The sequence below is a fragment of the Zingiber officinale genome, chromosome 11B, assembly GCF_018446385.1.
Source record: "Zingiber officinale cultivar Zhangliang chromosome 11B, Zo_v1.1, whole genome shotgun sequence".
Classification (NCBI taxonomy): domain Eukaryota; kingdom Viridiplantae; phylum Streptophyta; class Magnoliopsida; order Zingiberales; family Zingiberaceae; genus Zingiber; species Zingiber officinale.
Window position 1 is genome coordinate 11,447,296 of NC_056007.1, and position 12,131 is coordinate 11,459,426.

At 42.1% G+C, this 12,131-nt stretch overlaps 1 protein-coding gene across 1 annotated transcript; it reads left to right on the top strand.

Moving 5' to 3' along the window:
- The first annotated feature begins 10,731 nt into the window (after positions 1 to 10,731).
- Positions 10,732 to 11,878, top strand: LOC122034695 (sex determination protein tasselseed-2-like). Its single transcript, XM_042594027.1, has 2 exons — positions 10,732 to 10,831; positions 10,896 to 11,878. The coding sequence occupies exons 1-2, from the start codon at positions 10,743 to 10,745 to the stop codon at positions 11,722 to 11,724; spliced, it is 918 nt and encodes a 305-aa protein (XP_042449961.1). The 5' UTR covers positions 10,732 to 10,742; the 3' UTR covers positions 11,725 to 11,878.
- Positions 11,879 to 12,131: the final 253 nt, after the last annotated feature.

The following is a 12,131-nucleotide window of genomic DNA, read 5'->3' on the forward strand; positions in this document are numbered from 1 at the left end:
GAGATGAAAGTCGTAGAAGTTCTGCCGAAGAAGACGCACGCCAACGACCTTTATCTGCGCCAACGATCGGATCCCGATCGATTGGATTGCTCCCAATCGATCGGGGAGGCTTTGGATCGATCGGCTGATCGATCTAGAGCGCCTCTGTGCTCTCAGGAATTGCTTGGATCGATCGGCTGATCGATCCAAGGCTTATCGTGCGAAATCGCACTCCCAAATCGATCCACTGATCGATTCGGGGCTCTGGATCGATCCACTGATCGATTCAGCCCTGTTTTGTGCGATCGGACACTTGCCCCAATCGATCCACTGATCGATTGGGAGGAAGCTTGTCGCGAAGACTCGTCCAATCGATCGGCCGATCGATTGGGCATGAACCAATCGATTGACTGATCGATCCAGCTCATGATTTCTCCCAAAATCAAGTCTAAGGCCTCCTAAACCAGCATCCGGTCAACCATGACCTGTTGGTATATTATGCCTAGTATCTGGTCACCCTTGACCTGCTAGAACTCACTCACCAAGTGTCCGGTCAATCCCTTTGACCCACTTGGACTTTTCTCCTCTTGCCAAGTAACCGGTCAATCCCTTTGACCTACTTGGGCTTTCACCAGATGTCTGGTTAACCTTGACCCATCTGGATTTCCCCGTGCCTGGCTTCACTCACCAGGACTTCCCTTCTGCCTAGCTTCACTCACTAGGTCTTTCAATCTGCCTGGCTTCACTCACCAGGACTTTCACCTAGCTTCACTCACTAGGATTTCCCTTCTGCCTAACTTCACTCACTAGGACTTTCACCTGCCTGGCTTCACTCACCAGGACTTTCCAGTCTGCCTAACTTCCAAGCTAGATCTTTCACCTGGCTTCACTCACCAGGATTTCCTAGTCAAGTATCCGATCAACCTTGACCTACTTGACTCTCCATCACAATCTCCACACATGAACAATTGCACCTGCAATCTCCATGTGTTGTCTACATGTATCGTCAACATGTATTGTCAAACCATCAAAACATAAATACTAAGACTCGAGCTTGACCCAATTCAAGTTCAGTCAAACTAGGTCAACCTTGACCTGGGGAATATTGCACCAATAATTTCCCAACAATCTCCCCCTTTTTGATGTTTGTCAATACATTCTTTAAGTTAGGCTAATCCCATAGCCTCAACCTTCTTCATGCCACTAGGTAATGAAGACATAAGTTAAACCCTACATTCTCCCCCTAAGAGGGCAAACTCCCTCTTAGATAATGAAGACCTAACTTAAAACCCTTCATTCTCCCCCTATTGGCACACATTAAAAAAAAACACTCTTCCCCTGAAGAGTTGCTCATAATTGTTCACAACTTCACTCGTTGTGATCAACCCGATAATGAAAGTCTCATACCTTTCATTTATCCTTAACCCTACATTCTCCCCCAATGTAGACAAATGCCCAACCTTGAGCATTTACAATTTGAATCGAATGCTCAACCGTGAGCATACACAACTTGAATAACTCAAATGAAGGTCTCATACCCTTCATTTGTATCGAATGCTCATCCATGAGCAAACACAACTTGAACCACTTGAACAATGAGGATATCCACTCCCCATTAAACGCTCAACCTTGAGCATGGTCTTAAAAGAAGGTTAACCACCTTCCAAGGTTCATGAAAAATAGTTTTCATGTCTTTAAAGAGTACCTCCCCCTAAAGACATGGTGGTAACTTCTATCATTGCACCAACAATGACTTGGAATCCCTAAACCTTTAGGAAACCCAAATTTATAAGTTTTGAGGTTCAAATATTCAAAATTTGAATCAAACCTCACCCTAAACTTTAATTTAGTCTTCCTCAACCAATCCATTCTTGTTTTCAACATGAAAACACCCTTTTTGTGTATACAAATATATTTTGAGGGTTTAGGAGTGGTTTCCTAGACTAAAATAGGTTCAAAATGCTGAAAATAAGCTTTCCCAGCCAAAATCAGCATCTTCGATCGATTGGAGTTAGGTTCCAATCGATTGAACCTTCTTGAATCGATCCACTGATCGATTCAGAAGGGCTGGATCAATCGGTGGATCGATCCAAACGGCTTCTGTTCGTGAGAAGTCTGCCCTCAATCGATCGCCCGATCGATTGAGACCCTTCAATCGATCGGGTGATCGATTGAAGTCTGATAGTTGCTGAAATTTCATTTCAGTCAACTTCAGAAACCCCTAGAAAATTCTACAAAATTCCATAAATCATGAAAATTTGTGTAGGAATTATTTAGGGCATATATTATCATGGAAAAATAAGTTTCTAAGAAAATACATCATATTTTCAAAGATGGACACAAACTTGAAAACTTGCAAAAACTTTAGTGTTTTCTTCAAGTTTGTGTCTAACTATTCAATGGTGATTACTATCAAAGTATAGCCTTCACCAAGGTTTTCCAAAAGAATTTTAAAATGATTTTCAAAACCAATATCCCACCATATTCCTTGGGCTTAATGCACATGACTTGTACATTAGCTTTCCCAATGATGAGAAAACACATAACTATGTGTTTTGATGAACTTAAAACTCAAAAGAATGCACTATCTCAACATCTTGAGTTTTGTTCATCATCCTAACATCTCACTTGTATCTAATGTGCACTAAAACACATACAAGTCACCTTATGGGTCTTTGTGAGATGTAAAGTTTGGTTTTACCCTAATCTAGGGATCATGCATATCTATCTAGACATTTTTGAATTATAGACATCCACCAAGGATGTTACTTGTTGATAAATGTCATTAGTCCTTAATAAACAAGGAATTAAACTGATGCATGATGATGTTATGGCATACATAAAAAAGAAATCATTTTCAAAAGAAAATTTCCTATAACTATATGATGTATGTATGACATGACATGGTATTTTTGTGTTTTTCATAATAAGGCATGAGTGCAAACACAAATAAATAAATATGATGTCATGGCATTTGATGGGCAAACAAAGCATGACAAGTTAGCATAAATAAAATACCTAGATTACCTACCTAAGTATTCTTAACCCCATAGCTAATTTTAAATCTAACCTAGATTGCCCAAAGTGCTTCAAGACAATGTCAAAGTCTAAATTGCCATTTCTAATTCTCTTGATTAATTTATGTCAATTGAAATTAATCATATTCCTCAAGTGTTAACATATTTCATTTTTCCACAAGAGTAGCACTTTAAATTAAGGCCCGGATTGCCTTTAATCTCTTAAGAACATACCAAACTCCCAACTTGGTAGTTCTTATGATTTTCCTAAATTGTGCCAATTAAGATTAAAATCACTATTTTCAAAATTTGGCACATTTTACTCTTCCAAAGAGTAAACAACAAATCTATTTCATTTTCAAAGGTTAATAATAACCTTGAAAATACTCTTTGAGTGTCAATTTCTTCAAAATTGAGTTAACTACCCTTCTTCTTAGAATTGACACTCTCTAACCCATCTATGGGGTAGAGAAAATGCTCCTAGGAACCTAAAACCTATTGGTGCTCCTTGGATGCTCTAGGTATTCACTAGGGATAACTTCCCTAGATACCTTTCTAGTGACCTTGTTAGGCTTCTTAGAAGCCTTGGTCACCTTTTCTAGGTCAACTCTAGGAATTTCTTCCCTAGTAACCTTCTTTGTGACTTTCTTTGACTTCTTGGAAGTCTTAGTCACATTTGTTGTTGCAAAGATACTTCTAGGGATAACTTCCCTTGTATCTTTGACTTGACCTTTAGACTTAGGGTTTGTTCCATAACTATATGGAACCCTATGGTAAGTAGGCACATCCTTTTTGATCTTGGGTTTGTATCCCAAACCCCTATGACCCTTGGATGAACCTTGTGTTCCTAGCCCTAAGTTATGCTCATTTTACCCTTTTAGGATACTTTCCATCCTTTTTAGGGTATTTTCCATTTTATCAAGTCTTGACCTCAAGACTTGATTTTCCATTATTAAATCCTTAGATTTTGGTTTTTCATAAAGTCCTTGAGCATTTTTGTTTCTAGGCTTACAGTTATGATCCTTTGTGTTCTTGCCTAGATTTTTATTTACCCTCCTAAACCTAGGTTGAGTAGTTTTAGCATGAAAAACTACATGATTTTCCTTAATTTTATCATGCCTCCTATTTTCATGGTAAATAACATTAACATGATACAAATTAGAACTAGCATGCTTTTTACCATAATTTAAAGGGGTAGACTCATTAAAAGTTACCTTTCTTTTTACCTTGGAGGCTCCCCCTTGAATTGAGCTTCCTCCTTGAGCCTTGACCACCTTCTTCCCCTTAGGGCATTGATTTCGGTAATGCCCCTTTTGATTGCAAGAGAAGCACACAATATGCTCCTTGCTCTTCTTTGTATTGGGGATGGTCTCCTTGGGCTTCTCCTTGCCCTTTTGTGTCACTTGGCCCTTCTTCTTGGCCAATTTAGGGCATTTACTTTTGTAATGCCCATGTTCCCTACATTCAAAGCATATGATATGATTTTTATTTTTAATTGAGATATTTTTACCTTCACATGTAGGAATGACACTTGGTCCTCCATGTGATGTGGATGTAGAGGCTTCCTCTTGATCCGAAATTGATTTCCCTCCTATTGATTTGTCTCGACTTGTGGAGGTGGAAGCTTCTTCATCCTCTTCTTCTTTTGACCAGGATGTGGAGGCTTCTTCTTGCTCCGGAGTCAATGATCTACACTCCCCCTCAATCCTAGAGGTGGAGGCTTCATCATCTTGTACATGGAACAAGGAGTATGCTCCCTCCTTGTTCCCTTCATTGCATTCCCTCGAAGATGAAGCTTCTTCTTGGACTTCTTCTTCGGAAGTTGAGCATCTCTCAACTTCGGAGTCCTCCTCTTGATCTTGCTCTACTGAGTTGCCCTCTTTGGATTTTTCTTGACTTGGTACAGTGGAGGGCTCTTTATGAAGCAATATAATGCCAATTTGCTCCATAGCTCTTTGGCATCTTTGAATTTTTCAACTTGAGCCAAAATATTGCTTGGCAATAAATTGACCAAAAGCTTGGTCACTTTATCATTTACCTTACTCCTTTGCACTTGCTCTTGACTACATTTGTTTTTCTTGAGAGGCTTGCCCTTGGAGTTTGTTGGAGCTTCAAATCTTTCCATTAGAGCAAACCATTGCTCTATCTCCATCATCAAGAAGTTTTCGATTCTTGATCTCCAAGAATCGAAGCTTGTCATTGTGAATGGTGGAGGCACCCTTGTGTCAAATCCAAGTCCATCTTGGAATTGCATCTTGAAGTTGAGCTTCTTGAAATCTTTGACTTTGATGAATTTGCTCCAACTTCTTCACCCTCTAGCTTGTTGACCCTTCTGGCGATGATTCCGGTGAAGAGCGACCTCGCTCTGATACCACTTGTTGGGACCAAAATGTAGCTAGAGGGGGGGGGGGGGGGGGGAATAGCTCGTCGCGTGCTTCGTGGTCGACGTTCCTTGTTTCTTCAAAGATGTGCAGCGGAAATGTATAAGAAATAAAATACAACGCTAACAAATAGATTTTACTTGGTATCCACCTCACAAGAGGTGACTAATCCAAGGATCCACACACGCACACACCCTCCACTATGAATAACACTCCTTTGTGTTAACTACCAAAGGCGGAGAAGCCCTACAAGTTCTCTCTACAAGAAGAAAAGGAAAGGGAACAAAATACAAGCAAAAGCTTACACGATTGCACAGGAAAACCTAACCCTAGATTTCTTCTTCTTTTGTAGATCCGCCTCTTGACTTGGAAATACCTCCAAGAACCCTCAAGATCTGGCATGAGAACTGTGGAGAAGTGACTGGAGTCGCTGTGAGGATCGGAGATGAAAGTCGTAGAAGTTCTGCCGAAGAAGACGCACGCCAACGACCTTTATCTGCGCCAACGGTCGGATCCCGATCGATTGGATTGCTCCCAATCGATCGGGGAGGCTTTGGATCGATCGGCTGATCAATCCAGAGTGCCTCTGTGCTCTAGGAATTGCTTGGATCGATCGGCTGATCGATCCAAGGCTTATCGTGTAAAATCGCACTCCCCAATCGATCCATTGATCGATTGGGGGCTTTGGATCGATCCATTGATCGATCCAGCCCTGTTTTGTGCGATCGCACACTCGCCCCAATCGATCCACTGATCGATTGGGAGGAAGCTTGTGGCGAAGACTCGTCCAATCGATCGGTCGATCGATTGGGCATGAACCAATCGATCGGCTGATCGATCCAGCTAATGATTTCTCCCAAATTCAAGTCTAAGGCCTCCTAAACCAGCATCCGGTCAACCATGACCTGTTGGTATATTATGCCTAGTATCTGGTCACCCTTGACCTGCTAGAACTCGCTCACCAAGTGTCCGGTCAATTCCTTTGACCCACTTGGACTTTTCTCCTCTTGCCAAGTAACCGGTCAATCCCTTTGACCTACTTGGGCTTTCACCAGATGTCTGGTCAACCTTGACCCATCTGGATTTCCCCATGCCTGACTTCACTCGCCAGGGCTTCCCTTCTGCCTAGCTTCACTCACTAGGTCTTTTAATCTGCCTGGCTTCACTTACCAGGACTTTCACCTAGCTTCACTCACTAGGATTTCCCTGCTGCCTAGCTTCACTCACCAGAATTTTCACCTGCCTGGCTTCACTCACCAGGACTTTCCAGTCTGCCTAACCTCCAAGCTAGATCTTTCACCTGGCTTCACTCACCAGGATTTCCTAGTCAAGTATCCGATCAACCTTGACCTACTTGACTCTCCATCACAATCTCCACACATGAACAATTGCACCTGCAATCTCCATGTGTTGTCTACATGTATCGTCAACATGTATTGTCAACATGTATTGTCAAACCATCAAAACATAAATACTAAGACTCGAGCTTGACCCAATTCAAGCTCAGTCAAACTAGGTCAACTTTGACCTGGGGAATATTGCACCAACAATCTTCCAACAATTTTCAGTTCGGATAAGGGCCGCCTAGCGCCTATACGATCGTCTATGTCGAAATATGCAACACTGCATCTCTCTTATAACAGTGACAAATGAATCATGAATACAAGATCACAAGGCAACGCAAGAAATAATCAACAACTCACACGGCTGGAGCATACACAACTACGCAATTATATACTCAGCTCATACAACTGGAACAAAAAGAACATAACCACGCAGTTATATAAGCAACCCATATGGTTGAAATAGAGAATACAGTGAAAGATAATAAAACTACACTGCCTACACAACTAGTATAAACACAAAATATGTAAGATAAAACACTGACTGTATGTTGACATGAGTTACACCACAATACAAACCCAAAATGAATAAATGGGGCTATAAGGCTAAAATCCAAAAGCAAGTCGAATCACTACACACCAAGTCCGAAAAACAAAGAATAGCACAATGCGAAATAATGAGAAAACGGATCTCGGATGTGACGTAGGGCTGGCAGCTAGGATCCTCCAAGCAACTCCTCCAACATCTACCTGTTACTTGGCAAAAGAAAAACCAGTACAAGGGGTGATGAGTGCGAATCATTCAACGGGTAATAAGAATATGATAGTGCATGGATAAAAGTGTAAGGCGAGCAAAGATATACTGTCTCAGTAGAGAAATAAGAGCATAATCATATATGACATGATAAACATGCATACCCGTTCCAGTCTAACACAAATAGTATAATGATCAGTAACTCACTAGGAATCAGCAACAAACATGCTCATAACACTTTATATATATATATATATATATATATATATATATAGTATAACCATGTATGATAAACTATAATAGATGATCAAATATGAGAGCATCGCTCCATCACAAGAATGCGTCATATGTGGGAGCAACACTCCCCCACAAGCAATCCGTCGTATGTGGGAACAACGCTCCACCATAAGCAATCAGCAATATGTGAGAGCAACACTCCACCACAAACAATACAATATATCTGGAAGCAACGCTCTACCACAAGCAATACTATATATGTGGGAGCAACACTCCACCACAAGCAATACAAATGACTAAGACATCTAGCTATCTAGCTAGGGACTGTGCGAGAACACTCTACCACAGATAACCCGTGGGCAGTCCGAAATGTCAAGGTCCTTGTCTGCACGAGAATACTCTACCACAGATAACTTGTGGGCAGATAGGATGTAGCTATCTAGCTACGGGCTGTGCGAGAACACTCTACCACAGATAACTCGTGGGTAGCCCAGGATATAACAATCACTGTCAACTAGCTCTGGCTACGAGGGAACAATGATCGTCAAACTAGCTCATACCACATGCGAGCAATGATCATCAAACTAGATCATACCACAAAAAAGTAATGGTCGTCAGCATGCATATAGTGCAATGATGAACATGATGTAAATAATCATAATACCGATATAATGGTCATCAATGCAACAACTCCCTCAACATAAATATAACATAATCAACATGATCCTCTAATAGTACACACCAGACACATGTGCACACATCACACAGGTTTAATCGACAAGATACGTCCAATAGTACACACCTGACACGTGTGTACACATAGCATAGGTATAATCAACAAGATATCTCTAATAATACACCATACACGTGTACACACACCACCACACAAGTTTAATTGACAAGATATCTCCAATAGTGCACACCTGATACGTGTGTACACACAATATAGGTATAATCAACAAGATACCTCCAATAATACACCAGACACATGTACACACACCACCACACGAGTTTAATCGATAAGATACCTCCAATAGTATACACCTAACACATGTGTACCACAACATAAGTATAATTAACAAAATACCTCCAATAATACACCAGATACGTGTACACACACCACCACACAAGTTTAATCGACAAGATACCTCCAATAGTACACGCCTGACATGTGTGTACACACCTGAGAAGGGCAAAGCATAAATGGCTCTCACACGGCCGATGCAGTCACTGTCTTGGCCTCACGCGGAGGAAGATGACCAGCGATTGGTCGAGAAGGGGTAGCAAATAAGGATCAGACACAGGGAGGCAGATCACGATCGGGATGGGGGAAAAGAAGAAGAGGGCAGCGAGCTCGAGAGGAGAAGTAAAAATCGGAAAATTAAAACCTAGGATTAAGCCATCAAAACCTAAATTTTTATTTCAATCAACTCCCAACTCAATAGATATTCTAAATATATTTTCTCTAAGTCTAATAAATTCATCCCCTAAACCTGTCATATGGACTCTAATTAAATCCCAAAATTTTTCTATAAATTCTTAAAAAGATAATAATATTTATTATTTAATTATCGATCTTACAATTAGAGTTTATTAAATTGAGCAAATGTAAAGATCTTGTCGATGCAAATGGCTCAGACGTTTAAGTCAATTGAGTCAGATCAATCACCCTAGGATAGGGGTGAATATCAGTTCATAATCGAACTACAAGTCCAAACCAATTAAACCACTGCACTGCATATCCAAATCAATTAAATCGAACGTTATTATAAAAATAAATTAAAATGATATAAAATTAAATTAAATTGATAAAAAGAACAATAAATTCAATCATAATCAAAAAAATTTTATTAATAAATTTAATCGATTTATAAATTTACAATAAAAAACAAATTGATTAAATAAAAAATCTATATTTTTGGGAAAAAAACACATGAATTTTCAAATTAACTGAATTTCCAAATTCAATTGATTATTTGATTTAATTAACTTTCCTCACCCCTACGAGCTCTATAGATCCATTTGATAACAAAATTTGATAAACCTAGTTAGCCCTAGAGTGATCGGTCTGACCTAATAAATTTTTCCTATCGGTTATCAAGATAAATTAGAAAATGCTCGCGGTGGATCGTCAAGAAACCCAACATCTTTTGGTTGTGAGCCTCAATTAAAAGAAAAATTCATATAAATTCGTCATAACTGGGGATCGATTCGCAAGTACTTAGGTAATAACCTGGATGCCCTGCCGTTGTACCATAGTTCTAGTAGAATATTTATAAAAAATTTTCCTCCAAATAGAGCACACAACCAAAGGATAATGAGCTTCTGGACTGTCCGTCACGAGTGCTTCCCGATTTACCCTGATGGCTAATGGAAAATTTTCGTTGGACCAGATCGGTCACCCTAGAATTATTTAATGAGACTAACTGGATTTATTATTTTTTTTATAGATCTACTTGATGCACACGGGGCTAAGGTGCAATAGAAAATCATCAAAGTTGTCATTCAAATATCTATGATTCAATCTCCAGTTATAATATATTTATAAAAAAAAATTCCAAATGAGGTGCGCAATCACGAAATGCTAAACTTTTTTATCATCTGTCACGAACATTTCCTGATTTATCTTGACGACCGGTAGAAAATATTCATTAAATTGGACCAATCATCCCAGATTCAATATTACTTGATTTATCTTTGTTTTCCCTATCGATCCACTTGATCCAAGTGGGTTTGAGTGGATTAGGTGTGGCAAAGCTAAGCCGGCGGCTAGTGAGCTCGATAAGCCCGACAAGTCAAATGGGCTCTTCTAACTTCGATGGTTCGATCGAGTTGGATGAGTTGGACGGGTGGAGGAGCAGCTACTAGCTAGTGCCTAAATGATTCAATTGAGCCGACAGATCTAACACTGTTCAATCTTCTATCATTCCCGCTGAGAGGTGACCAAGATTTTGATTCTCTTTTCTTCCAAATTCCATCTATAAAACACATCTCTCTGTTTCACTTTCTTCCCCGATCGAGATTGCTCGTAATGCCTGCGGCGGAAGTGATGCCGGAGAAATCTCTCGAAGGGAAGCGTGTTGATGTTTGGGAAACGGCCGCTCCTCCTCTGCCAAAAAGGTGATCTGTCTGTTCATTTGCTGCTTAAAGATCTGCAAATCTTTTATGCTCTGTTTGTTTTTAGGCTCGAAGGCAAGGTGGCGATCGTCACGGGCGGCGCCCGCGGCATCGGCGAGGCTACGGTGCAGGTTTTCGCCCGGCACGGCGCGAAGGTGGTGGTGGCCGACGTTGAGGACGTCGACGGGGAGTCTCTGGCGGCGCGGCTCGGCCCTTCGGTGAACTTCGTCCACTGCGACGTGCGCGAGGAGGCGGACATCGAGCGACTGATGGACCGCACTGTGGCCCGCCACGGCCGCCTCGACGTGTTCTGCAGCAACGCCGGCGTGCTCGGCCGGCAGACCCCGCGCAGCGACCTCAGCATCGCGGCGCTGGATGCGGAGGAGTTCGACGAGGTGATGCGCGTCAACGTGCGCGGGGCGGCGCTGGGGATGAAGCACGCGGCGCGCGCCATGGTGCCGCGCCGCGCCGGGTGCATAATCTCGGTCGCGAGCGTGGCCGGGGTGATGGGCGGCATGGGCCCGCACGCCTACGCCGCCTCCAAGCACGCCGTCGTGGGGCTCACCACGAACGCTGCCTGCGAGCTGGGAAAGCACGGGATCCGGGTCAACTGCGTCTCCCCCTTCGGGGTGGCCACGCGGATGCTGGTCAACGCCTGGCGCGAGGTCGAGGACAAGCACGTCGATCCGGCGGACGCGCCGCCGACAGCGGAGGAGGTGGAGAAGACCGAAGAAATGGTGAGGGGGCTGGCGAACCTGAAAGGCGTGACGTTGATGGCCAGGGACGTGGCCGAGGCGATCCTCTACCTGGCCAGCGACGAGTCCAGGTACGTGAGCGGCCACAACCTCGTCGTCGACGGCGGCGTCACCACCTCAAGAAACCTCATCGGACTGTAACACGCTCAAGAACGCCGTCTGCTCTGCTGTACTTGATTGTTTCTTCTTCCTCCTCGACACTGATATCAGATCGTTGTTCAAGCATCCTTCATTGTCTGTAATTGATTCATTGTGGAATCAACAATCTCTCTTCTATGCGTTCCCGTGTTCTAATTGATCATAAACTAAATAAAAAGCATAGCTCGTTAATGTTCATTGATCCAGCTGAAATTGAAGAGATGGCGTACTGATGACGGCGATGGCGTGGTTGTTGACCGGTAGCACATTATTTACTCCCGGGAGCGGATTCTTTTGGATCTTGTGCGTATTGAAACGAGTAAACAAAACATCATTGTCTAATGGCGAAAGTCCTTCGATACACAAATCAATTTAAATTCTAAATGGGTGAATGAAGAACGCCAGAACAG

Bases quoted from the DNA above. Each gene is read 5' to 3' on its own strand.
- LOC122034695 (XM_042594027.1), top strand. From the start codon at position 10,743: ATGCCTGCGGCGGAAGTGATGCCGGAGAAATCTCTCGAAGGGAAGCGT. The intron at 10,832-10,895 runs GTGATCTGTCTG...GTTTGTTTTTAG, and splicing joins GCTCCTCCTCTGCCAAAAAG to GCTCGAAGGCAAGGTGGCGA.